The 24956-nt window shown below is 39.3% G+C and overlaps 1 protein-coding gene across 3 annotated transcripts in view; it reads right to left on the bottom strand.

Annotated features, from left to right (window-relative positions):
* Positions 1 to 3292: 3292 nt before the first annotated feature.
* The window catches only part of piwil2 (piwi-like RNA-mediated gene silencing 2), a 29294-nt gene continuing 7630 nt past the window's right edge, over positions 3293 to 24956 (bottom strand). For all 3 annotated transcript variants that reach the window (XM_085424389.1, XM_085424388.1, XM_085424387.1), the window contains 23 exons: positions 23964 to 24410; positions 23777 to 23882; positions 23476 to 23590; positions 21823 to 21998; positions 21405 to 21495; positions 20949 to 21059; positions 20079 to 20196; positions 19823 to 19947; positions 19584 to 19664; positions 19382 to 19495; positions 18945 to 19133; positions 18676 to 18760; positions 17164 to 17256; positions 16593 to 16733; positions 16159 to 16272; positions 15192 to 15380; positions 11991 to 12092; positions 11732 to 11848; positions 7812 to 7900; positions 7078 to 7183; positions 6620 to 6873; positions 6061 to 6168; positions 3293 to 4167 (listed from right to left, as the gene is read on the bottom strand). In XM_085424389.1, the coding sequence (XP_085280515.1) occupies positions 4011 to 4167; positions 6061 to 6168; positions 6620 to 6873; positions 7078 to 7183; positions 7812 to 7900; positions 11732 to 11848; positions 11991 to 12092; positions 15192 to 15380; positions 16159 to 16272; positions 16593 to 16733; positions 17164 to 17256; positions 18676 to 18760; positions 18945 to 19133; positions 19382 to 19495; positions 19584 to 19664; positions 19823 to 19947; positions 20079 to 20196; positions 20949 to 21059; positions 21405 to 21495; positions 21823 to 21998; positions 23476 to 23590; positions 23777 to 23882; positions 23964 to 24386 (3204 nt within the window). In that variant the 5' untranslated portion in view covers positions 24387 to 24410 and the 3' untranslated portion in view covers positions 3293 to 4010. The remainder of the gene's footprint in view (positions 4168 to 6060; positions 6169 to 6619; positions 6874 to 7077; positions 7184 to 7811; positions 7901 to 11731; positions 11849 to 11990; positions 12093 to 15191; positions 15381 to 16158; positions 16273 to 16592; positions 16734 to 17163; positions 17257 to 18675; positions 18761 to 18944; positions 19134 to 19381; positions 19496 to 19583; positions 19665 to 19822; positions 19948 to 20078; positions 20197 to 20948; positions 21060 to 21404; positions 21496 to 21822; positions 21999 to 23475; positions 23591 to 23776; positions 23883 to 23963; positions 24411 to 24956) is intronic.

Genomic DNA, 24956 nt, shown 5'->3' with positions numbered 1-24956 from the left:
ATCAGTTTTAAGTACAAATGTTTTGTAAACCTATCTACAGTGACTGGTGTTAAATGTACCCAGGTTTCCAGATCGCAGAGGGCACCAGAACAGCATGCATCTCACCAGATCGACGGGAGGAAAAGAAGAAATTCTGCAGTTGGACTAGGCCTTTGCTCACGGCACTGTGATGCGTTCAATGACTGCCAAACAGTGTTGCCAACTCCTCAGTAAGGAAAATCGCTATTGGTTGTCCTAGAAGTCGCTAAATGATGTCATCGCCTAATTTGCATAATTGGCCATGCTAATGTTACATTTGTAGATCCTTGGACAGTACACCTAGTGCGTTAATCCAGCATTTTAGGTTTTTTTCATTAATTACACCCTGCAGGCAAAAAAAATGTGTTCTCGTTTGATCCTAAGATGAATGTTCACTGCAGTTTACGTTTACGTGACCATGCGTGTGCAGGTTTTAGAATGCATTTAAATTTTTATCATAGTTCTTCTGGACATGTTACATGTAATATTCAAAATCCACATCAGTCAGATATTACTGAACATGGATCCCAGTTTAAATTAATTTGTGGGTGCGATATATTTCAAAGAGAAGCGAATCATCTGCTTTATATAAACAATATCCAGTAAACAACACTTTCATTTATGTACATCTTTTTAAAACATTAGCTTTGATTTTCAAAAATGCAGAAGTTTCATGACACATGAATAAACCAGCTATGTGTGAGGATTTTTCTGATGACAGATGTTACAGACATCAACCATTATTCTCAAATGGCACAATGCAAATTTAAGTTTATGATGATGACTGAAACATCAAATTCTCCTAGGGTAGGGGTCAGCAACCTTTAACACCCAAAGAGCCGTTTGGACCCCGTTTCCATGGAAAAGAAAACACTGGGAGCCGCAATTACTTTTTGACATCTAAAATAAAGATAACTCTGTTATTGTTCTTTACCTTTATGCATAGGTATTAGAAAACAGTGGTTTCAATAAGTATCATTGACTGAACAATGCACAAGTAACTGGTGATAATTGAGGTTTGAACTCAGTTCTTAGTTATGTTGAATCGTTCTCTGCAAGCTACGACTGTAGAATGTGTTTTACTGACAAAGTATTTAGTCAGAAGGTGCTTCATTTCAACTGAAAACATACTCCAGCGTGTTTGTGTATCAGTTTTAGCTTTGTGGATAAAAAGAATCGTTCAACAAACAAAAACTTGTTTTGGCTTCAGTCTTAATGCCAGTCAAACGCTGTGGCTCATTCGGACTATTCCTCTAATTCTTGGTGATGTTGTCCCTAATGGCTCCAGCCATGAACTAGAAAAGCAGAAGAAAATGGATAGATGGATCAAAGGATGATCCAAAGAAAAACATTAAAGGGCCCCTCAACAGCTTTCATTTATTAAATTTGTCTTTACTAAACAATTTCTGGTGTGTATTTGCATTGATACTCAGACAGCAGCTCACATGTCCTCTTTCTGTTTGTGGTGGAAGATTCAGGCAAACACATATAGATTGTTATTTATATGCAGTGTTTTACTTTTCAAACCATTTAGGCGTGTAAATGAGTTTCATGTATAATCTTATTTCTGTTCTTCGTTTAGAATCGTATTGTTTGGTCTGACCTATTTTTTTTCCAGCGGTAGAGACTAATGATGTTCAGGTGTGTGTAAAGTCCTGTATAAAGCAAGTGGGATTTTGCCTACCAGGTTGGTTGTTTTATGGTAGAATGGAGATGCCAGAAATAAAGTATACTTAAAAGGAACTTGACTAGTATGCTGATGCTGTTCACTTATCACCCTCTTTGATGTTTATCTTATGCTACCCGACAAGAGAACATGCTTTAGAAATCAAATCCAAAATTGAATAATTTGTTCTGAAAAGTATATAAACATATGTAAACATGTGTAAACACTTTGGTGAAAATAAGAAGAACTACATTTGAAAATGAATGATTGGAATCCAGACTTTTGACTTTTTGACGTTTTCCTCAACATTCAATCCTCTTAACATTTTTGTTTTCCAGCTTTTCTAGAGGGAAAATCATTTATTACATCACTGCAAGAAATCTGATGGCCAACTTTGTTGTTAAAACTGTTACAAAATCAGTTTTACCCCGGTTCTTTTATTCGTCGAAACTTCCAGAGACGGCACAGGAACTCAGTAGTCATTTCACAAAACCTTTATTCATCTTCATTTAAGCATGCACTTCTAGAAGGGAAGACGAGGCCGGTGTGTCCCTCTCCAAATCTTCACCCCTTTGTTAGTTACAGCCAGCTTTATAGAGGCGTCCCCATCATAAAACCCCCCACGGTGTGCTGCAAACTGTGTCTGTGTGCACGAGCACATGAATGCCTACATGTGCGCGTTCCCACGTGTCTATGTGAGTGCTCGTGTGTGACTGTGTACGCATACCTGTGTGTATGTGTGAGTGCACATGAGTGAGTGTGCGTGTGGATGTGTGTGCGTGACAGTTAAAACACTGTGGGTGTAGGTGACTCCCTAGGTCATAAAACCCATCGCCCTTCCAGACCACAGTTATCCAGTTACAAATGTTGAGACCCCCACCCAAACATTCTCTGGGGAATTTCCACTCAGCATTAACTCCTCTCCGTTTTACTCTCACAGTTCAAGTGGGGGAGGGGTCTCCTACAATCTACTCGTAAGTTCATGACAGAATCAGGCCTTTATTACATTGAGGGCAGTGTCAGTGTCTCTACAATAGTTCTACATTCTATGTTAACACATTTCTAAACTCTAAAATAAGCTAAACACTCTACAATACTAATTACTGCCAGTCCACTCAGTCTTTCTTGTGCCGTGGAAGGCCTGTGGTAGTTGTTTAAGTACACAGTGAAGGGCAAATGATGCTGCTGTCTCCCTGTCAGCTGTGTTCTCTCATCTTCAGAAGTCTGGACTCGTGAGCCAACGTGCCAAATAAGAACTATCAAGTATGCATGTATGATCTCTTTACTTGGTACTGAGAGATGGCATCTAAAGGAATCGACTCTGGACTAAAGCAGTGTTTTAACCATTTCATTGTTAGCCCCGCCCCCTAACTCTGATGGGTGAGGTTGACAGATGAAATAAATTCATGGTGCAGTGCATCACAGTAACCATGGAAAAAATTAATAATCAACTGCTTCTAAAGAATGAATCAGTTGGTTTGAAATGAATTAACAGTTTATTTATATACTAAATACATTTATTTCCAATTTAACTCATGTGATTTAATGAATTTGACACTCATTATTTAATAATTGTTTATTTTAATTTTAGCACTCTTGACACTCCATAAATTACACGCTCAACTACTTGCTTGGAGATGTGTTTTTTTTTTACAGTTATCTTTAAAGGAGAGTGTTTAGCACAATTTTCCATGTGCCAACCAATTACACATATATATTGGAAAAAAGTGACAGTGTAAAGTCAACATGACTATTGCTAGGATCACCATATCCATTCTTTCCTTTATGAATACTCATATCATATTTTTCATTGAATAATTTTTTTTTTCATAATTATTCTCTATCTGATAAGAATTTAAAGTGTGAGAGTGATGGGGGGCATTTGGCTCTTATGTCTACCAGCAGACAGTTTTGTAAGTGAAGCATTAAAGGCTTAAATAAAAATAAAGAGACCGATCATGATAATGACAGCACCACACAAACAGGCTCGTGTTTTATTTAAAGATTTGAAATACTACAAGCTACAAATCTGTACAGCTGAAAGCTGAATTGGTGCAAACATTAAGAACACTGCTGCATTACTGAACGTAATTACTAAAAGACAAAAATGTGAAAACCCAGTAAAACTTCCTAAACTTAAACCACTTTCTTTCTTTTTTTAAATAACTGAACTGACCTTAAAATGAACAAACTCTTAAAATAACACTGATTATAATTATTACAATGTGTGCAACGATATTCTAGGTTATTAATGAATCCCTCATTAAAGTAAATGAGTTGTCATTAAAAACAGGTAACTGCCGTCTGCATCAAGGCAAAGAATAACTCAAAGGAAGAAGAGCTTGTCTGAGAGCTGGATGGCCGGCTCTGAGTGAAGGTACTGGCCAGACAGGAAAGCCAGTTTGTGGGCATATTTGCAGGGTGCTGGAACGCGAATGGTGCCGGGCCAGTTCCAGTACAAATGGCACATCTTGAAGGTCAACCTGGCAAGACACCAAATCAACAATGAAGTGTTTTTGAACTGTACACACATTCACAATAAATCCCAATTTGTGTGGAAGATACACAAAAAAAGAAATCACAGCAATACTTTGGAAAACAATAGACTCGAGGTAAATACCAGTGAGGCTTAAAATAAAAGGGGGGTGGTGGTTAATTACTTGAAAATGCATCTAGTACAGTTCCAAGATATAAATGTGTACAGAACCACTCAAACTCCTGACACACAATCTCTACTCAGCTCTACTCCATTTGTGTTTTTGCAAGTATGGTCTACTACTCTGGCAACAGGAAGGTTTTTTCCTTTTAGCAGGAGGAAACCTTTGGGCAGTACTAGGCTCAGGGAGGCTCAGCCATCTGCCAAGACCAGCTGGGGGATACAGGTCCAGACTAAACAGTAGAAGCTGATGTTTGACTGATTGTGTGTCTTACTGACAACTGGAGGCTGGGCAAAATTTTGATATCAAAATGCACGATTTTGCTACATCTTGGGACATGATTGGCACCAAAAATCTCTTTTTATTCAAACACGTATCAGCTCTGAACTGACAAACACGCTATAAACGCTATAAACTTATTGGAGATCTTAGGCTACGTTCACACTGCAGGCGAAAGCGCATCAAATCCGATTTCTTTGACCCTCTGCGACCCATCTATCCGATCATGGTGTGACAGTGTGAACGGCACAAATCCGATATTTTCAAATCCGATCTGGGTCACTTTTGTATGTGGTCCGGAATCCGATACATATCCGATGTTTTAGAAAGCGACTGCTGTTTGAACGGTCAGGTCGCATTAAATCCGTCTTTTACGTCACTGAGAGAAGACAGACGCCAATTATCAGCACCGGAGAAGACGTCGTGAACACTTCCTGACCATCCAGTGTAGATGTTAGTGAAACTGTTGGGAAGACAACGTGAACATTTTATTTGTACTGTATAATCTGCAGATTCTGACAGAAAGCACCGCTCCTCTAAAACAGCAATAAGGATCATTATTAGGTTATCTACATTATTATGTAAATAACAAAATAACTAAAAGCAAAAATTGGGAAACGTAAAGTCCGAAGTCTGCATATTAAGGGCCATCAGTCAAACAATACTGTTTGCTCTGGGTCTAAACAGAGCGCGTTGTGTGTGACGTCTTCTTTTGCGCATGCGGGCCGCTTTGAGCGTTCACAGTAGAGCACGTTTGCTGTCGCATTTTATTTGTAGTGTGAACGAGCAGACAAAAAAAACTTTGATCAAAAAATCGGAATTGAGCATTAAGACCTGCAGTGTGAACGTAGCCTTAGAAATTCAGACAAATCTGAATGACATGTACACAACATAATACAGTGAATAATACTTTGAGATTTTTACATACATAGGGCTACATCTTTCTGCTTCACTGTGTATCGTACACAGCTGTATAACAGAGCATAACAGACTCACTGTGTAGCAGAGTTATTTTGCAAACCATATAAAGATTATGATTATGTACTGAATTATGACAGACCCTATGGCTCTTAGTCAGGTACAATGCTGTTTTGTCATGACAGATGCTCTGTGCAGTTCTGTGCGACTATCTTTACTTTTCTTCATGAGCTGCTCAAACTAAACAGACATTACATCATACAGACATCAACTTTACTGTTACATCGTATTCAGGAAGCATATTTACAAACCAAATGGAGTAAGCTTGTGAGTACTTTTGTGTTTTTTCCCCTTTAGACAGAAGGAAGACTGCCCCGAAGATTTTCAATACTCTGCTTTAGTGGTGTGATAAAGGCTCTTTTTCTTACAGCTACAGCGATGACCTAAAAAAACAACCTCAATCTTGTAATGATCAAATATTAAATCCAGATATTGCTTAGTGGAAAGGAAACTGGATCATACCTTTGCAAATGGTCTGGTGTGAGGTTTGCCGTGTTATATAAAGAGATGTAGTGTGTCGGAAGTCCGCAGCCCTGCCGAATGTGATGAGCCATCAGGTAGAAGTCCACCCTGAGCAGGGGGGAAACAATCACTTTGGTTTGGGAAACTTTACAGAATCGAAACATTTCCTCTGCTACAGCTGCCAGTACATCTGTCGTAGCAGTTTTGCTGTGCACATGTTTAAATTCACATTTCTCTCTCGTGTATTTTTACAAGATATTTTCATGAAATGCTGTTTACTACACATTAGCATCATCGCCTTTAAACTGAGCTGCCAGTGTAGACTACTGAAGCAGGTCGCCTGTGCCCTAAAGCTGGATTCAGACTAAAAAACAGCAACAAAAAACACACACACAAAAAGCAGGCCTCTCATCTTTAACAGCAGCACCGTGTTTACATTTACACATTTTGTGATCATTTCTCACATTTATAAAATGCTGCCTCAGAAACAAACTGACATCCAACAATCCTTCCAATTGGAATCAAACCCCTTGCTGTTATCGCCCCGCCCTGGACTAACCAATCTTTCTGGGTGAGGGTGTGATCCACGACAGTTCCAGGAGGGGGAGTGCCAAAGCTGTTTGCAGCCCAGGAGTAGAGAGTGGTGTTAATGCGCTTTTGTACCACGATGAAGACCAGCTTGGGCTCGTAGCTGGGGAAAGTCTCAAAGCATTTGATCAACTGTGGGATCTCGTACTGCTCCACCATTTTAAGCTGGCCGTCTGAGACACCATCTCTGTACACCACAATCTTTTCTGGCAAGTTGTGGTTTACCTGTTAGACATGCGTAACCAAAGTAAAGTTATACAAATTTAATACAGTAAATGAAAATGCATTAAACCCAGCAAAACTTGATAACACCCAGAAACAAACTACACTGTTGTTTTCATTATACTGCGTTCACTGATAGGTGAGAATTAGTGGTGCTTTACAGACAGGAGTCCTGAATCAGAACACATTTCTGAAGTGCATTTGTACCTCATAGTACTTCTGCAGCGCAGCCAGTAAGCAAACCCTGAAGCCATGGATCAGTTCCTCATTGGGGGTCTGGAAAATTACTCTGGAGTACCAGCGGGTCAATGAGCTGTAGGGAACAACACGCTGCTGTTAGGACGCATGCATAGTGCATCTCACCAATTCAAGGTCAAATAATTTCTCGTTTGTGCACTCATATGCAACGACATGAAAAGGTTTATTTGTCAAGGTGATGCAAAAATGCTTGAAAACAGTGAGTCACAGCATTGCTTTGCATTGTCTAGTAATGTGAAGTCAGTGTTTTGTGCACACTAACACTTTTTTGTGTGCTTCACATTAAATGTAATAATTCAACTATGGAGAAAATTTGAAATCTAAAGAACGACTAGACAAAAAGAGGGAAAAATTGTAATGGCTTGTATTTGTACAGCGCTTTACTTAGTCTCTATGGACCCCAAAGCGCTTTACACTACATTCAGTCCACCCATTCACACACTGGTGATGGCAGCTACACTGTAGCCACAGCTGCCCTGGGGCGCACTGACAGAGGCGAGGCTGCCGGACACTGGCGCCACCAGGCCCTCTGACCACCACCAGTAGGCAACGGGTGAAATGTCTTGTCCAAGGACACAGTGACCGAGACTGTCGGAGCTGGTGCTCGAACCGGCAAACTTCCGATTACAAGACGAACTGCCAACTCTTGAGCCACGATCGCCCCTATGGGAAGGGAAGTTTACCTGTTCACGCTCGCGACAAACCCCATAACTGACTGATGAGACTTGCTGGGGTCGTGGTGGACATCAACTCCAACTACCATCAGGTTTTTCTGTTCAGGGGAGACAGGTTTATCATGTTCCCATGTTAAAAGTTCTGTAATGATGTTAAAATACATATGGCAGGGCAACCACAGACAACACATGATGTCTCAATCTAAAGGAACTCAAGTGAACAAGTGAGAAACATAGACGTTGAGATCGATCAGACTGGGTTACAAGGCCATTTCTAATATTTCAGGACTCTAATTAAACATGCTGAGTGTAAATATGTCAATATACAAATACATTAAAATTGGAAGAGTGATGAACCTTCACAGGAGAGGCCAGCCTACCAAAATTACTCCATAAGCACATCAACAACCTGTCCAGTGGATCACAAAAACAAAAACCCCCAGAATATCATCCAAAGAACTGCAAGCCTCAATCACCTCAGTTAAAAATCAGTGTTCTCATTCAGTTTCAATTTGCAGGGATCACAAAAACTGGACTCTGGAACAATTTTTCAAAAGTCATGTCTCAGATTTAACCTGCTCATAGTGATAGGCCCATCAGGGTGAGAAGAACGTTAGATGAAGGGATCCCATCACTCCCCTTCACTGAAGCCTTTGATTCTTTTTTGGGTACAGCCACCTCGAGTCCCTTGAACAGGTATTGTATGAATCTAAGATATTGTCATTATTATGACTAAAGCCCACCATACAACCCTGTGAGAAAAACATTATGACCTAGTGTTGCTTCAGCTGGTAAGACATACAAATTAGCAACATTCTTTGCCTGAAAGCTGAGGTCACCTGAACGAGACATCATTTCACACATGGATACTTCACCAGAGTCCAAACTTTAAGCCCACTGAGAATTCAAACAGTATAAATGGCATGTATATCTTGGTCTAGAAGAGTACGCGCAACAGTAATGATGGGAAAGACTGCTGATCTGACAGATGTTCTTTTCTTTCTTTTCTTTAACCTTTATTTAACCAGAAAGATCCCATTGAGATTAAAAACCTCCTTTTCAAGGGAGACCTGGCCAAGATAGGCAGCAGCGGGTGTCTCACAGTTACAGAAATTACTCAATTAAACACAGGCAGCAACAACACACATGCAAAAATAAATGAAAAATAAATAAATAAAATTCAGTAAAATTCAAATAATAATAATAATAAAAAAATCAGTTAAAATGACAACCAATCTAATTGAAATAGTTACATGTTATGGACTTGGCCTCAAGGATTCTTAGTTTAGATTTGAAAGCACTTAATGAAATGAATTCAGTCTTTTTCTAGTCGTTTGTTCCAAGCCAGGGGTGCTAAACGGACAAAAGCTCTTTTACCAAATTTAGTTCGGGCAAATGGAACAGAAAGCAACAAGTAACCATGCGGACCAGCATGCTTCATTGCAAGCAGGGAACATATATAAGAAGGTAGCAACCCAAGCATTGCCTTATATATAAAACTGTATAAATGAGAGTTCCTCTGACTTTCCAAAGCAGGCCATCCTACCTGAGAGTATAACTCACAGTGGTGAGTCTGAGATTTACGGTTGGTGATGAACCTCAGAGAAGCATGATACACAGAATCAACCATTCGAAGACACTGAGCAGAAGCATTCATATATAGAATATCACCATAATCCAGCACAGGCAAGAATGTTGCAGCAACAAGCCGCTTCTTTGTATTGAAATAGAAACACAACTTACTTTAGTTTTAACTTCAGATTTTTAACAAGATTCTCTACATGTGGTTTGAAGGTGAGCGCGTCATCAATCAAGATACCCAGATATTTATACGTGTAAACCAACTAGATTTTATTACCTTCAAGAGTGGTTACTGATGGGATTGTTTGGGCCCATATTTAGAAAACAACACGAGGTTTGTTTTGTCTGCATTGAGAACAAGTTTAAGCTGAAGTAATGAGTGCTGGACAGCAAAAAAGGCTTTCTGCAAGGAGTCAATGGCTTGGACAAGAGTTGAACCACAGCTGTAAATAACTGTGTCATCAGCATAGGAGTGCATGTTTGCATCTGGCACATTTAGACCAAGATTGTTTATGTAAATGATAAATAGAAGGGGGCCTAATACAGAGCCCTGTGGCACTCCGTTGTGCACTGTAACAAATTCAGAACATAGACCGTCGGATTTTATGCACCGAGACCGATTACTGAGGTAGTTTGAGAATAGGGCTGGGTTTTTATAATCTATTTATCGATTAAAATTGATTCTCGCTTGGATAACGTGAAATCGATTCATTAAAATCCTGAATCGATTTTTTAATATTAATTTATTTTGCCCGAAATGCCAGAATCTCAGGTGAAACCTCACAAATTTTCAACAACCACCAAACAGTAAAACAGTAAATGAGAGCAGGTACACGGATTCTGCACAAAGACGTAAACACAAAGCGCGGACCCGGATCAGAATCAGTGAGATGCGCCTTTCTCACCTGACGGCACGGACACGGTCGGGGCTGAAAGCCGACAGCTCGCTGGTTCTGATCCGTCGGCGGGTCCGCACTTTGTGTTCACGCCCTTTTTGCGCCGATTCTAAAGCTCTTAGTTTTATCTCTCTCCAAACAATATTGACCGAACCAGCAGCAAAAGAAGATCCAAACTACGCTTCACATAAACATCGTCATGAATTCACTCTGACTTTTACTGTTTTGCTTCCACCAGGATGAAATCACACTTCATGCACAGCTCTCTTTCTCTCTCTCTGTACTTCAAGAAGTTTCCCGTCTAAAAATCTGTTTTCTTCATTATTCGCTTGCTTGTTACGCACAAGTCTACCGTTGTTTACAGCGCTGTCGGCCACTGTTTTTTTTTTTTTCTTATTACATACTTCCGAAAAGACAACCTAATTTCTGCTGTTCAATACTGAACAAATTTAAACTTTTTAAAATTATGCAAAATGCAAAACGCTCAGCGGTCTCTAATAAAACCGCTGGAACGTCAGAGGTAACGTTCATATGTTGATTAATGGTTCTCTTTCGTTTTTGATCTACTGCAGAATATTTTTTATAAAATCCCAGGCCAGGAAAACCACCTTCATGTTTTTCTGTGTTTTATCTTCAGCTACTTTGACACAAAGGCATCTGCTGTGATGCTCACACCTTTGATAAAGTCTTGCGTGTGTCAGCTTCCTTTTTATAGATACAAAATTATGTAAATGTACTGATCTGAATTATAATATATCTGACTGTCAAAATTTCCCAGAATCAAATCGAATTGAATCTAATCGTGGATCGAATCGATTCTAGAAATCAGTGACGATACCCAGCCCTATTTGAGAACCATGCCACTGCTCTCTCAGAGAGTCCTCACTGAAGGAGTCTAAGTTTTAAAATCAATGATCAACAGTGTCAAATGCTTTTGACAAATCAATAAAAAGGGATGCAGTGTTGTTTCTTATCAAGTGCAACAGTAATATCATTTACTACACTCATTGCAGCTGTGATAGTACTGTGATTTTTCCTAAAGCCTGATTGATATTCAGATGTTACTGACATGCTGTACAAGGAGATTAGGCCACAGGAGGTCACTGCTAAAAAGGCTCGCTTTTGTGCTGACACGACTGAAACTTCACAGAGAATCTATAGGGTATTGTCAAGAAGAAGATGAGAAACACCCAATCCAGAAATAGAGAGGAGCTGAAAACCACTGTCAAAGTAACCTGGACCTCAATAACACCTCAGCAGGCCCGTGAGCTGATCGCCTCCAAGCCACACCACAACGCTGATGTAGTGATCCATGGTAAAGGAGCCCCAAAATAAATGAAGACTATATCTCTGTTATAAATAATTGAGCTGAGGAAATATCCTAACAATCCAAATGACTCCACTTCTGATATTAAACTGCTCAGCTGTCATCTTGTGTGTCATGACACTTACCAGAGGAACATTGACAGTCCACAGCTCTCCTCCTAACTTGCTGTTCATCTGCAGAAGTATCTTCTGTGCCACACTCTTCAACTTCTGTTGCTGGGAAATTGTGCGGACGTTGATGGCCTAATGACAAATAGGCGAGAGTGAAACAAACTTTCTTTTTTGGAAGAAAATATTTTCAAAATTACTATTTATGCATTTGTTAAGTTGTAAACATTTCATTCCTTTCCTCTAATGCTGAAAGAAGAGCACAAACATCACAAACCTGGGATGGGATGGGATTTTTAACACAGCACAGCTTCTTGATGGCACTGTAGAGATCATCTCTGTTGCCAAAAATGATGCAAACTACAAGCTGCAAATTGGGCTGCACACAGGAGTGAAAAGCTTGAGTATAGTGATCTTAAACAACATCCACCAAACATCTGAGCATTCACTGGTAATGACAAAGAGGTAAAAATACAGGAAAGATACAACAGACAAAGCACTGTTCTCTTTGATAGATTTGAACGTTTTAAGGTGGAAGCAGTCATCAAAAGATGGGTGCAGGATGGTCATTAAGGGATGGGAATGAAATGATTCTCAGTTGGAAAGCAGTCCCAACTGTGCAAAGAAAATATCCACCACACTGTTACACCACCATCGCTATTAACAGCTGACACATGACATGAGGGATGCTGTGCTTTTGCCAAATTTGGACCCTACCATCTCAATGTTGCAGCAGAAACTGATAACAGGCAACATGTTTCCAATCTTCTGTTTTCCAATTTTGGTAAGCCGGTGCAAACTGTAGCTCAAGTTTTTAGCAGACAGGAGTGGGACCCAATGTGGTCTTCGGTTGATGCAGCCCATCTACTACAGAGTTCAAAATGTTGTGCATTCAAAGATGCTCTTCTGCACAGCTTGGTTGTAACAAATGGTTATTTAAGTGACTCCTACATTTTTATCAACTTTTAACTGCTGCTCACCAGATATTTTCTCTCCTTCAGACTATTCTCTATAAACACATGAGACGGTTGTGTGGGAAAATCCCGATAGATCAACAGTTTCTCAAATATTCAGACAAGCCTGTCTTGCGCCAACAACAACAACTTTACCATGGTCAAAGTCCCTTAAGTTTCTTTCTTCTGCATTCTAGTGCTCAGTGAACTTCAGTAGGCCATTTAAGTATGCAGAGATGATCGAAATGACCATGGACTCAGGTGCTGCCATGTGATTGTTAAAGTAAATAATTAATAAGGCAATCAGCTGAACAGGGGTACTTCACAAAGTGGCTGGTGAGTGTGTGCACTAGGCAAGAAAAAGTTGGTGTTTGATGTATTTGATAAAGACATGAAAAGTACAACTGCTTGTCTGTTACACTCCATTTGTCCATCATATGCAATAACTTCACAAGTTCTGGTAACGCCAAAGGATACACAAACCTTTTCTTTGAACTGGAATAAACTATAAGGGGTTGTCAGTTATTTTATTGACAAAATATGATACGTTTATAAATGAAAATATATCCAACAGTATATGTGATTAGTGTGTGTGTGTGTGTGTGTGTGTGTGTGTGTGTGTGTGTGTGTGTGTGTGTATATATCTATATATAAAGGCTTGCCATCTGTGGAACACACTTCCAACCGATATCAAATTGATTACAGACATTAGATCCTTTACATTGAAGGTAAAGTGTGGTTAAAGGGAAATCAAAGTTGTAGTCATTTTAACTAGAGATGGACCGATCCGATATTACGTATCGGTATCGGTCTGATACTGACCTAAATTACTGGATCGGATATCGGAGAAAAATAAAAAATGTAATCCGATCCATTAAATATCACGAAAGCACCTCACAACGCACCGTAACTCACCTCAGAACGTTAGCACGTCGGAGCAGTATGCATCACGTGATAGAGCGGCTGTGGCATGCGGGACCTGTCGGTGGTCTGGATAGCATTTGGAGCTTTGCTAGCAACCTGGCATTTCATCTCCGACAAAGTTATCCCCGAGAGAAGTAAAGCAAGTGTGTAAGTCCATCTCTGAATGTTTGTAAAGCATTCCTGCGTTAAGCTTAACAAGCGACTGCCTCTCGCTCTCCGGCTGCTACTTCAATCGTGAAACTGCTTAATGATCAGCTGATCGGCTTTTCTGTCGGGAATCCGTCTGTCTTGTTTGTTTTTGCCCCACTTTGCACCAGAAAGAGGAAACCAGCGGCTGAACAACAGCAGCACGTTTAAGCTTGATAAGCTGTTGTTAGAATTTATTTAATATTACTTTCTACACCAGGATCTTTTTCTACGTAGCTGACGGCTGGTAACTGTGCAGGGGCGGATCTAGCAAAGTTTAGCCAGGGGGGCCGATAGGGCATGAACAGGGAAAAGGGGGCACAAAGACATACTTTTCTTTCTTATTCTCATTTAAAATGTCTAGCTTTTAATAAATAATTATCTGACAGCCAAAGTTTTAATTTGATGTAAAATGAATAGAAGTCAATTACTGTATATAGTAACTATTAAGTCTAATATATATACCCTGGTAAGCTATAGTACTTTTTCCTTTGGGAAGGTATCATCTGTGCAGTCTGCAGTTCTGTTGAAGAAAGATGTTGAATCTATTTAATATTTCTTGAAAAATAATTGATTTCTGTGCATTTTTTTTCACACTGCATCAAATTAAGGTTGATTACGTCGATTAAGCATCATGAGGTGGAGCGTGAGGGGTGGTTCCCTATTTTTTATTTATTTATTTTTGTTGTTGCTGGGAGTTGGAACCCTATTAGTTAGGTTGCTTAATATTTACGCTAAGTACTCTTTAAAATACCAGAATAGTGAGGATGGTGTAGGTTTAAGTTTATTAGATTGATCAGTATTGCTGAACTATGAAATATTTTTTTTGTATACAGGTATAACAGAATAGCTTTAGTGTAGTTGTTGTTTTAAACTTGAGTATGAACTTGCAGACTTGCAAAATGCAGCAAGATATTTTAAAAAACAGTTTTGTTGATTAAAAAACACTATATCGGATTCATATCGGTATCGGCAGATATCCAAATTTATGATATCGGTATCGGACATAAAAAAGTGGTATCGTGCCATCTCTAATTTTAACTAATAATTTTAATTTTATTTTAAATTATTGTCTATTAATTTGTAATTGTATTTATGATGTAATTTGGTTTTATGAAAATGTATGTTTTATTGTAAAATGCATCTAGATTGTAAGCCCAACAAGGGACAATTGTTGAAAATTAGCAGTAGCTATAAACCTGTGCGGTACATCAGTTTCATGTCTTGCACTTGAACTATGTTAAACTGCACTGTCCCCTTTAAATAAATAAATAAATAAATAAATAAATATAAAAATCTTCACATTACTGTGATGGCATTCATATATTTCTAATGAATATTTGTGTAGTGAACTAAAAACCAGTGAAATGAGATTTATGAAGATTTCGTCAAACTAAACATTTTCTACATCATACCTGACTTGTGAGGTGCGAGTGGATGGTCTTGACATAAGTCTCGGTCCGATCATCCCTCAGCTCCACACAAATGGGTCGACTCATCTGGACCCCAATAGGTGTGGCCACCTTGTTAAAGGTGGAAACAAGCTCTTCAGCCTGTGCTGTACAGCGTCGAGGGTAGAAGACGGCCCAGGTTTTCAAGGGAATCTAAGAGTAACATGGATTGTTTAATGAAAGAAAGCAGTGGTGTAAATCAGCCATATTTGTATTATGGTAAAGTAACTTGTTCACACACTGACACTTTAGGAAGCAGTGTATTAACTGTGTATGCCGTTTTGTTCTTTAACTACTTTCAGTTGTTGAGGTTTCGTCTCTTCAGATTTATTATTCCCCAAGCGTCTCCATTTCCCCCCAAATCAGCTGTTTGTGTATAAACAGTCCCATCTTTCTCCTGTCTCTTGTGCATTCAGTGACAAAGGACAATCAGAAGTAGGACTTCATAAACTTTAGCAAACTACTGTCGCTGTTTAACTGTAAAAAGAATATTGCATTGTTTATAAGGCATCCTTAGCCTTATCACATTTTGTAGGTATGCAACTCTTAGCAAGCACACATAAAACAAGCTGGCAGAACTACAGATAAAATGTCTTTTTTTAGTTTACATTCTGAGGGACATTTTCATGTCCTATTTTAAAAACATAGTGATAACAAAATGACTCACTCATGATTTCCAATGTTTCAAATTCAGTTCCCAACTGAATGTAGCTTTTTTTTTTTTTTTTAATTTCCAAATTTTCATCACAGAGAGGAGAACTAACAATGTTTGACCAAACAGTTACATGTCATTATGCTTAAACATTAATGGTTTACAGCTGTTTAATTGTTTAGCTGACTGAACACATCTCTGGTAACCACCAGACAAGATCTGGGATATGAAACAGCACATTTATATAGAGCTCTACAGATAAGCATTCATAACACTTACAGAGCTGATTGAAGCATCCCTCACAACCTCTCTGGACCAAGACACATCAGCACCAGTGGCAAAGGATGAAGACTGCAGGCAGATGGTTTCAAAGGGAAGAGTTCTACCTTTGAGCTGCAAAAGAGAAAAATATTCATACTATATTGGGAAAAATAGAGAAAAAGAAACGTCCACAAGGAAAAAGGGCAAACAAGGAAGGAAAACAAAAAGGACAAGCTCTTACATCCACTTCTAAAAGAACTGTTTTTGTACGCATTATGTTTACTAACCAAAGAAATTAAACATGGCCTCAAGTCAGTCAGAATTTAGTACCGACATACTGAAAGGCTATAGCATGGCACTGGTTTCACTGTGCATTTCTCAGACAACTCTTGGGGAGAAAATAGCCCACGGGCTTTGAATGAAGGAGTTTTCTAAAGAGACAAAATTCCTACCATCAAGATTTCTGTGCCAACCTCCAGTCCCCAACCACCAAGCTCATTCAGACTTTCAGGATTGGTGTTGATGTTCTTCAGAAGTTGCTTTATTGAGTGAGTATGCTGCTCACCACTCACGTTAATGTGCATTGTCAAGTCCTAGAACATGTTAAAAAGAGCAATATTCTCTTTGAGCAGTCAGGTTTCCACAAGTTATTTTATTCATTACAATTACTTTCATGAAGGTTTTCAGACCAGAATTTGTTCTTGGAAATTTCCATTACTGACAATAATCATAAGACATCTTTGTTCTGACGGTTATGTTAGCAAAGCATTGCACTACCGTGTCGTTGTCAATGTTTACAATGGTCAGGCTCTTTCTCTGCTGTGTAGAAATCAAGTGTTTACACTCAAAGTTTAAACTAGCAAAATTTGAACACTTTAATATTGAACACTCTTAAGACAACTGATTTTTAAAATGCTATATGTTCTGTTTTCAACCAACATACACAGTGTGTATTAACACTAACATTAAATTAGATGGGCAGCTCCTAAGAGTAAGGAAAGTTTACTGACACATTAAGCTTACCTTCATAGCTCTGAAGTCCTTCCTCATTTTCTCAGGAATTCCTGTCATGAAGGAAAGCTCTGGGACTAAAAGGATCTCACCAGTGATGATTTGCTGCAACAAATGAACAATTAGTTGTTATAAAAACTTTTGAACTTAGTTTTTTACATCTTCGGTACAACAAAGCACAAGAGTGCATACAGCTGTGTACAGCTCTGCTTGACATGCATGCATTAAGATAAAGTTTTTATTCATATTTTTATTGGTTTTCACTTACTTAGCTTCATCCCATCTCACACAGATGTTGAGTCTTACATGATAACTAATCATCCAGGCTGACTAACCTCTAGGGTTGGGCGATACGCAAGAATCTTCCAACAAACAATCGTCAGCCAAATAATCGCCGATGGGCGAAATATTCAGGCATGCGCAGGCTTTTTGATGGTTGGAGCAACGTAATCATGCATGGACTGATTTGTGCGTTTACAACACAGAAGAAGTCCAAACATGGACGAAGTAATTTCCCAAAAAACATTAGCGCTGTCAGCGTTAACGCGGTCATCACGATTAACGCGATTAAAATTTTTAAACGTGCTCAACCCATCTGGAGCGCAGACTGAACAAACTTTGGACAAACTGCCCGAAATGTGTTGAAAGAGACATTTCAGGGATTGTGACTCAGTCTGCGCTCCAGATGGGTTAATTATTAATTGCATTAGTCATGATGACGGCGCGTTAATGCTGACAGCACTAAAAATATATAGTCGCCAATTTGAGATGAAAGAGGTAAACCTACGGATGTAACCAAAGCAGTGTGCCAGTTGTGCAGACGTCTAGTGCGAGCAAAGTACTCAAACACGACTAACTTGCATGAGCATGTATGTGTCCACCATCCGGCTGAGCATGCTAGGCTACCATCAGCTTCTGCAGCTCCATCAACAACCATTTGGGCGCACTCTGAGGAGGGTGCATTTGCTCGCAGATGAAAGAGGCACTATTATTTTTTTTTCTGTTGATTGCTTATGTTATCGCCATCATTATTAGCAAACTTACTCATGGGCAAATAAATAAATAAATCGCCCTTGGAAAAACGATCGCCGATGGGCTCAGCCTATCATCGATAGTCAATATATTTATCCAATCACCCAACCCTACTAACCCTCTGGTAACTATTTGGACAAACATAAATTAAAGAAACGTGAACATGAATGTGAAGTGGCATTCTTAGAAAAACATGTCAGATGACTGATCTACTTCATCGAGCCTGCATAAAAATCTGTCTGTGTGTCTTGAGCTTTTATTAACTCATTCACTGCCATTGATGTCTATAGCCGTCAATTGCAGTGAATGAGTCAATGGGTTTAACTCATTCACTGCCAATGGCTGGCAGTGAATGAGTTAATACTAGCATTAGGCATGTGGAAATCATCATTCCATATTTAGTACTGACTTTAAAAATATCTCCCGGAGACACAAATAGTGTTGTTGCACTGAACTGTTGAATAAAACTTTTTTAAAAACATAGGTTTTTACCTTCCCGCCTTGTCTGGACCTCTCCTTTGGCCGATGCAGGAGTAAAGGCTGGTCCATCTCTTTGATTGTAATGCCATAGTTTTTGCTGTTAAACAAAAAAACAAACAAACATGCAATCACATGAGCATTGGGGAAAACGGAGAAAAGAAAAAAAAAACCCAGATCCAACTGATCTTTTCATTGTTGGGTTGGTATGAAGACCGAACTGCCGATATTTCACTACACAAACACACACAAAAACAGTTTGCTGTAGGAAAAAGCAGTCTAACCTGTAATAGTCCACAAAGGTAGTTACAGTGCCATCCATCAAAGTGAAGGTGTCTTTGGGTGATTTGTTCCACTCAATGGCATCAATGCGGTAGGTGCGGTTGTTGTAGCGGGTGATGACAATGCTGCCGACGAGTTCTTTGGTGCATTCATCTTGAAAGTTTTCCTTGCTCTGTTGGTACAACGTGTTCCTGGCAGACAGCCCAACACAAGCACGTGTTTTTCTTTTTTCACACTATGGAACGGAGCCTTTATTAGACTGTTCTGCTCAAGCCTAACAGGGAAAGCTTGGTCAAAGTTAATAATGCTCGATAATCACTAAAGGCCATTAGAAATGTTGCAAAATCATCTGTGGCTGGAGATACAGTCACAGACATGAATCTATCTGCAGCAGCTCGAGCATGTTTGTATGCTGATGCTTTTTGTTGTGTAAACTCACATGACATCCAGCACAGAGTCATTCCGCAAGACTTTGTGAGAGACATCAATACACAGGTACAGGCCTCCATCTGTGCGCTTGATACCAGTTGAGTAGCCTGGCCAAACCTGGAGTCTAGAAAAACCGGTAGACTAGTGAATGAAACTGCGCTGCCTGATTTTAGCAGGTATCCTTTGGTGCTACAACAAATCTCACGACTTACCGGTGTTTTCCAAGAATGACTGCGCTTTCTGGATCATAATGGTTTCTGCCCACCAGCTTTAGTCCAATGATTTTCATCACCCTTGAAAAAACGAGAGGAACACTGTGTCATATCCTGTAATTTAAACTTCCTTTATAACGGCACACGGTGGGAAACAATCATTGCTGTTTAGGACTCTTAACAGCAGTCGGGCTTATTGTGTAAAATAGAAAGGATATAATGTGTCTCTGACATAATACCTCCTGAGCACCACATTGTAGAAGGGAATGCACAAATCTGAGCTCGGTGGTAAAATCTTCGTCATTTGAATTTTGATTTGTATTTCCTGATTATCGGTCCGTCTCAAACTCTTGAGAACAACCACCTGTGCAAAAATAGTATATATATATATGTATATATATATATATATATATATATATATATATATATTTATTTTAAAAAGAGCGTATTAAGTTTTAAATTTAGCATGGTGACTGTAACAACTGTGATACTCACGTCTTTCAGTTTAACAGGAAGGTACAGTATCGAACCGTCAAATGCCACAACTTCACCTGTGGTTGGACGGTGGTCTTTCATCATGCCGAAACGCATCGCCACTGATTCGACATTAGGACTGGGTAAGAAATTCACATCACAAAATACACAGTAAATATTAACACGGGTAACGATACTGAATGAACAAACTTCAAGTTTCTCTGTGGTTCTTCAGTGTAATTTAAGCTGATCCTACATTTTCATTGTTGTCTGGCAAAATGTTAAATCCTAGTAAACATTAAGATTTTCCCAAAATACCTGCATAATTTTATAGACATGTGAGTGTTGGTAACAGGAGCTCTCTGGGTTTCATTAATTGCTCACTTATAATCAACGGACTAATAAGAGCCGAAAGTAGACTAAAATCTGTTAAGGATCATAGACAGAGAATTAGTCCAAATATCACTTTAGTGTAATTTTCAGTTAGTTTGTTCAGACAGGAATGTTAGGCTGGATGTTGAGCTGGAAACACTGCACTTTTTGTATGTCAAGAATAACAATATACTGAAAATCAAGTATTTATAATCTTTTGCTCCTGTAATTTTAATTCTACTCTATGTGTGAGGCAGATTTATATGCAGGTAAACCATCTTTATGGTGAACAAAACAGAGCATTTATTGTGAAAAACTGTCTACTGCCTGTCTGTGTAGGCAGTGACGCAGCTACCAGTGCCTACATTGTATTAGAACCAGTCCCTACATTGTATTAGAACCAGTCCCTGTATTACCTGAAACTATGATTAAAGCTTTCCAACATTTCCTCCAGTTTTTAGACATAAACTTTGTTTCCTTGTACGCAACAAGTGGTCTTGAATGTTATATGATACTTACGTAAATGTAACATGGTACTGATACACCGCTTCGTTCTTGCATTGAATTTGGATGTGATTTGACCCAATATTTATAGGAGCTCCTTTGGTTCCAGCCTTATTCAGTGGCTCACTGACGAGTGGAGAACATACATGGACAAAAAGATCAGTTTATGACAAGCAAAACAAATGATCAGTTACTGACCTGAATAAAAGCTCTGTCTTGCAAAATGTTAGATTTAATCAATACGGAACCAATACCACTAGATGACCCTTAATAAAATACACCATTATGTGCTCATAAGAGACAATGAGAATGTCAGAAGACATGGATAAGTCAGAGGTAATGATGTTTTAGAATGAACAGCTAACACCAGAACACTCGCTCTGACCGTTAAAAGCCTCCAAACCACAACACAGCTCATGTTGGTTTGTTAGGACTCGCTAAGGTAAAGGAAATAGAGAAAAGCACACTCACCGAACTGCCTCCATTGTCAGCCCCGTCTTTGCAGCTGGACCAGTGGAAAGGTCTGTGGCTTCTTGAACAGTGTGCACAGGGGACTCCGTTCCTTTACAGTATTATGCATGTCATTACCCAAAATGCATGTTCCCCCCCACAAATTAATCAAATTAAAATAAAAAAAACACAATTAAGATTGTATTAGACACATGCAAAAGAAGATGCACATAATAGTTTACTTGGGGTTCCTACACCTTTCTTTCCCTTTCAAAATCACAATCTTCTCCAGTCTCAAGTTTTCAGACAGTTTCCAAATCTAAAATCTAGAATTCCTGCACAGGAATTCTTGTTTTTTCTTTTAAAAAGAGGATTAAAAACAAATTAAGGTGGTAAACTCTCAGTTTGCAATCCCTTTAAAATAATTTTATATAATTACCCGTCAGAGAGGGCTGAGAGTATTCTGTTTGCGGCTCAGACACTGGAGAAACAAACACGTCTTGACCTGCAGGAAATGAAGGAAGCAAAGCACGGCCTCTGCCAACTCCAAGCTGAGGCATAACTGCTCTTCCGAGGCCCACCATTTTCTGAGGGGACAAACCTCTGCCAAGGAAACTGAAAAAGGCAAAATCCACACAAGGAAAAGTCATATAATGGTTGTTCAATGCAGATAAAGTAAGTAAGTGTAATTTGGCACTGGCACTACTTTTTCCATCCCAACCTGGATCAAGTCATACCTTCATAAAGGTTAGAACATGTACTTTGTGCTCTTCCTGTACAATGATTTAACTTCATGGCCGTTAGGTTTTATATATGGATTTGTTTTAATTGTCAAAAGTTAGGTGCGACAAAAAACATAATCCAGCAAATAATTTAATTTCCTGCCTGCAGATATTCATTGCTACATGTGGAATTAAATTCCATGCGTGCAAATTCAACAACCTGCGTGTGTAAAACTCAGCAGCCACACACGTGTGAGAGTCTGATTTGCAGGCATTGCTGCAGTTTCACACTCTGTGCTCACAGCTGAATCCTACCTGCTCCAATCAACTGACTTTTGACGAAGGATTTAATAGTGTTCATAAAGCAAGAACAATATTAAAGAGCTGTTTCTGGGAGGTACTTCGATCATTGATTATTAGTAAAAAAACGTTTTTACTGTTTCAGTGAACAAATGCTTTGATCAAATCTGATTATCAGCTTTTTACAGTTGTGGAAGAAGTACCTATCCTAAATCCTATACATATATAGAAGTAATAATACTACTGTACATATACATTCTGTAAAAAATGAACTTTTACTGACATAAAAGTACAAATTTTTATCAATTAAGGTATATTTCAAACTCTATAGAACTGATGAGTTATTAAAGTGTACGCTTCACAAATTCATTGAAGCTACTAATTCACTGTAGCTAAATCACACCACAATTTATTAGTTAACTTATATTTCATATAAATCTAATTCTGCTAAATATGATTACAGCTTTAAATGGAGGGTATGTGCAGTTATACGTTTGCTGCAGACTAAGCAACTTTTTATTGGCAGATTTAAACGTCTGTATTTTGGTTATAACCGTACACTTCCTGATTCTCATGAGTTAGTTTTTTGTTTTTAATTTTTTATTAAATGTATGGAATATTGTACAACAATATGGGACAGCAGTGAAGATGCTTCAGAACGCTCTGGTTTTAAAGATTTCTTCATCAGTAAGGTTATTTAGTGACAGCTGTCAGTATTTCCACTGCTACACAGGAAACAGCAACTGCTGATAATTAACTCTGCAGAATTAATTTACAAATATGGTTTAAAAACAGCGCTTATGTTGCTGCCTCGGTGTAACTCGATTTAAGTAAAAGAAACTGTCCATCAAAGGTGACCAATCACATTAGGACCCCTCTTCAAGCAGTCAAAAGTCAGTTGATTCAAGCGAGCAGCATTCAGCAGCGAGCACAGAAACTGCAGCAGCACAGACAAAGTAGGCTCTCATTTAGTCTACTGCAGGTTTCATAAACTACATCAGGCTAAATGAAAATATGTCAGAAACCCTGTTAGTCGAAACACAACACAGTGTCACTCCTGTGCTGCTTACCTGCTGCCTCTGCCCATCATTTCTCCAGATGGGCCGATACTCTGTGGTGTGCTGATGACACCTGGTGGGGCATCTCGCAGCTTCACCTCTCCCACATCCCCAGCTGCTCCCCTACCTGCAACGAAATGTAACATGAATCCATATGATTCTTCTTCATATACATAAACACCAAAATGAACCAACATCACGCCACTCTGTGGCTTACAAATCTTTGAGCAAATGAGCACACAATGTGTTGTGCTTAGGGGCACAGAGACTGTTTGTTTTCAGTATCTCTGGATTTCTCAGAATAAATACTGACCCAGTGGTGCTGCTCCTCTTCCCAGTGAAGTCGCTGATGGTTCAATGCCCATTCCTCTAAACATTGAGACCAGTGTTGATCCTTTAACATGTGGTGGCTTGCCAATCTGTCAGAAGAAAGCAAACCTGTGCAACTCAATTTCACCATTAAAATTAAAACATAATTTATTGCATTTTCTGGTTCGCACCTCTTCTTTTGTCAAAGTAGGGCTTTCTCCCATTAGAGCTGGCATCATTGTCTCACTTGGAGGTGTGCGTCCTTCCTGTGGATCCAGTCTAAGTACGCCTGCACTTCTCGCCACTCCTACCTTTGATTCAACTGCTGGGACGAGCAGCCCTCTGGCTCGGCCAACTACTATATCCTGTTGCGCCAACAGTGCTCTACCTCTTCCTACCACAGGTTCAGTAATGGGGACAGCTCCACTTAGTCCCAGTGAGTTATCACTGAAAGTAGGGAAAGCCCTGCCTCGTCCTACAACAGGTTCTTCTGTAGAGAGCAACAGCCCTCTACCACGTCCTACAGCAGACTCCCCAAGCTGTAATCCTCTTCCTCGTCCCAGCCAATGGGCACCCATCTTCTCAGTGAGATCAGGAGGCTTGCCTGGATCCATCTGATCAACTTTTACCACTATCAGCTGTTAACAGCAGAGGAAAAAAACCAAATAATAAAGTTTGTAGCACATTTCAATCATACAATAATAAAGGAAATGCATGGCCAGGTTCAAATACACTTCAACTTTCCTGAATGCTGAAAAAGCATTTCAGTTAAACTTTGTGATGTCTGTTTAATTCAAAGGAAGGTTTTTTCTTCCGGTGCAAAATGAGATCATTATGCAAATTAATACCGTCCCTGTTATCAGTCTTCTATCAGACTACAACTGAATGGGGTCAAGTTGGCAATAACATGCAATCCATTTTTGACAATACTGCAATGAACTGTGACAACTGTTGAAAATCACATATCTGTTACTGGCTGTATCCCAATTCAGGGTCTGCAGCCTTAAAGTACGCAGCCTCAACGATCCTCAAGGGCCGTGTACTCAAAGACCGCTGAGGCCGGAAGTGGGAGGCTTGTGAAATGGGACGGTCTAGCCTCTGTTGCGCTGCCCAGGTTGCCTAGCAACCATGATACTAACAGCTGGAAAAGTGTCATACAGCTGTGTTTGACAGAAATAAAGGAG

This window comes from Rhamphochromis longiceps, linkage group LG12, assembly GCF_057381845.1.
Source record: "Rhamphochromis longiceps isolate RC_006_pf linkage group LG12, R_longiceps_female_GT1.1, whole genome shotgun sequence".
In the NCBI taxonomy this organism is placed as follows: domain Eukaryota; kingdom Metazoa; phylum Chordata; class Actinopteri; order Cichliformes; family Cichlidae; genus Rhamphochromis; species Rhamphochromis longiceps.
This window is presented reverse-complemented; position numbering and strand designations above follow the sequence as displayed.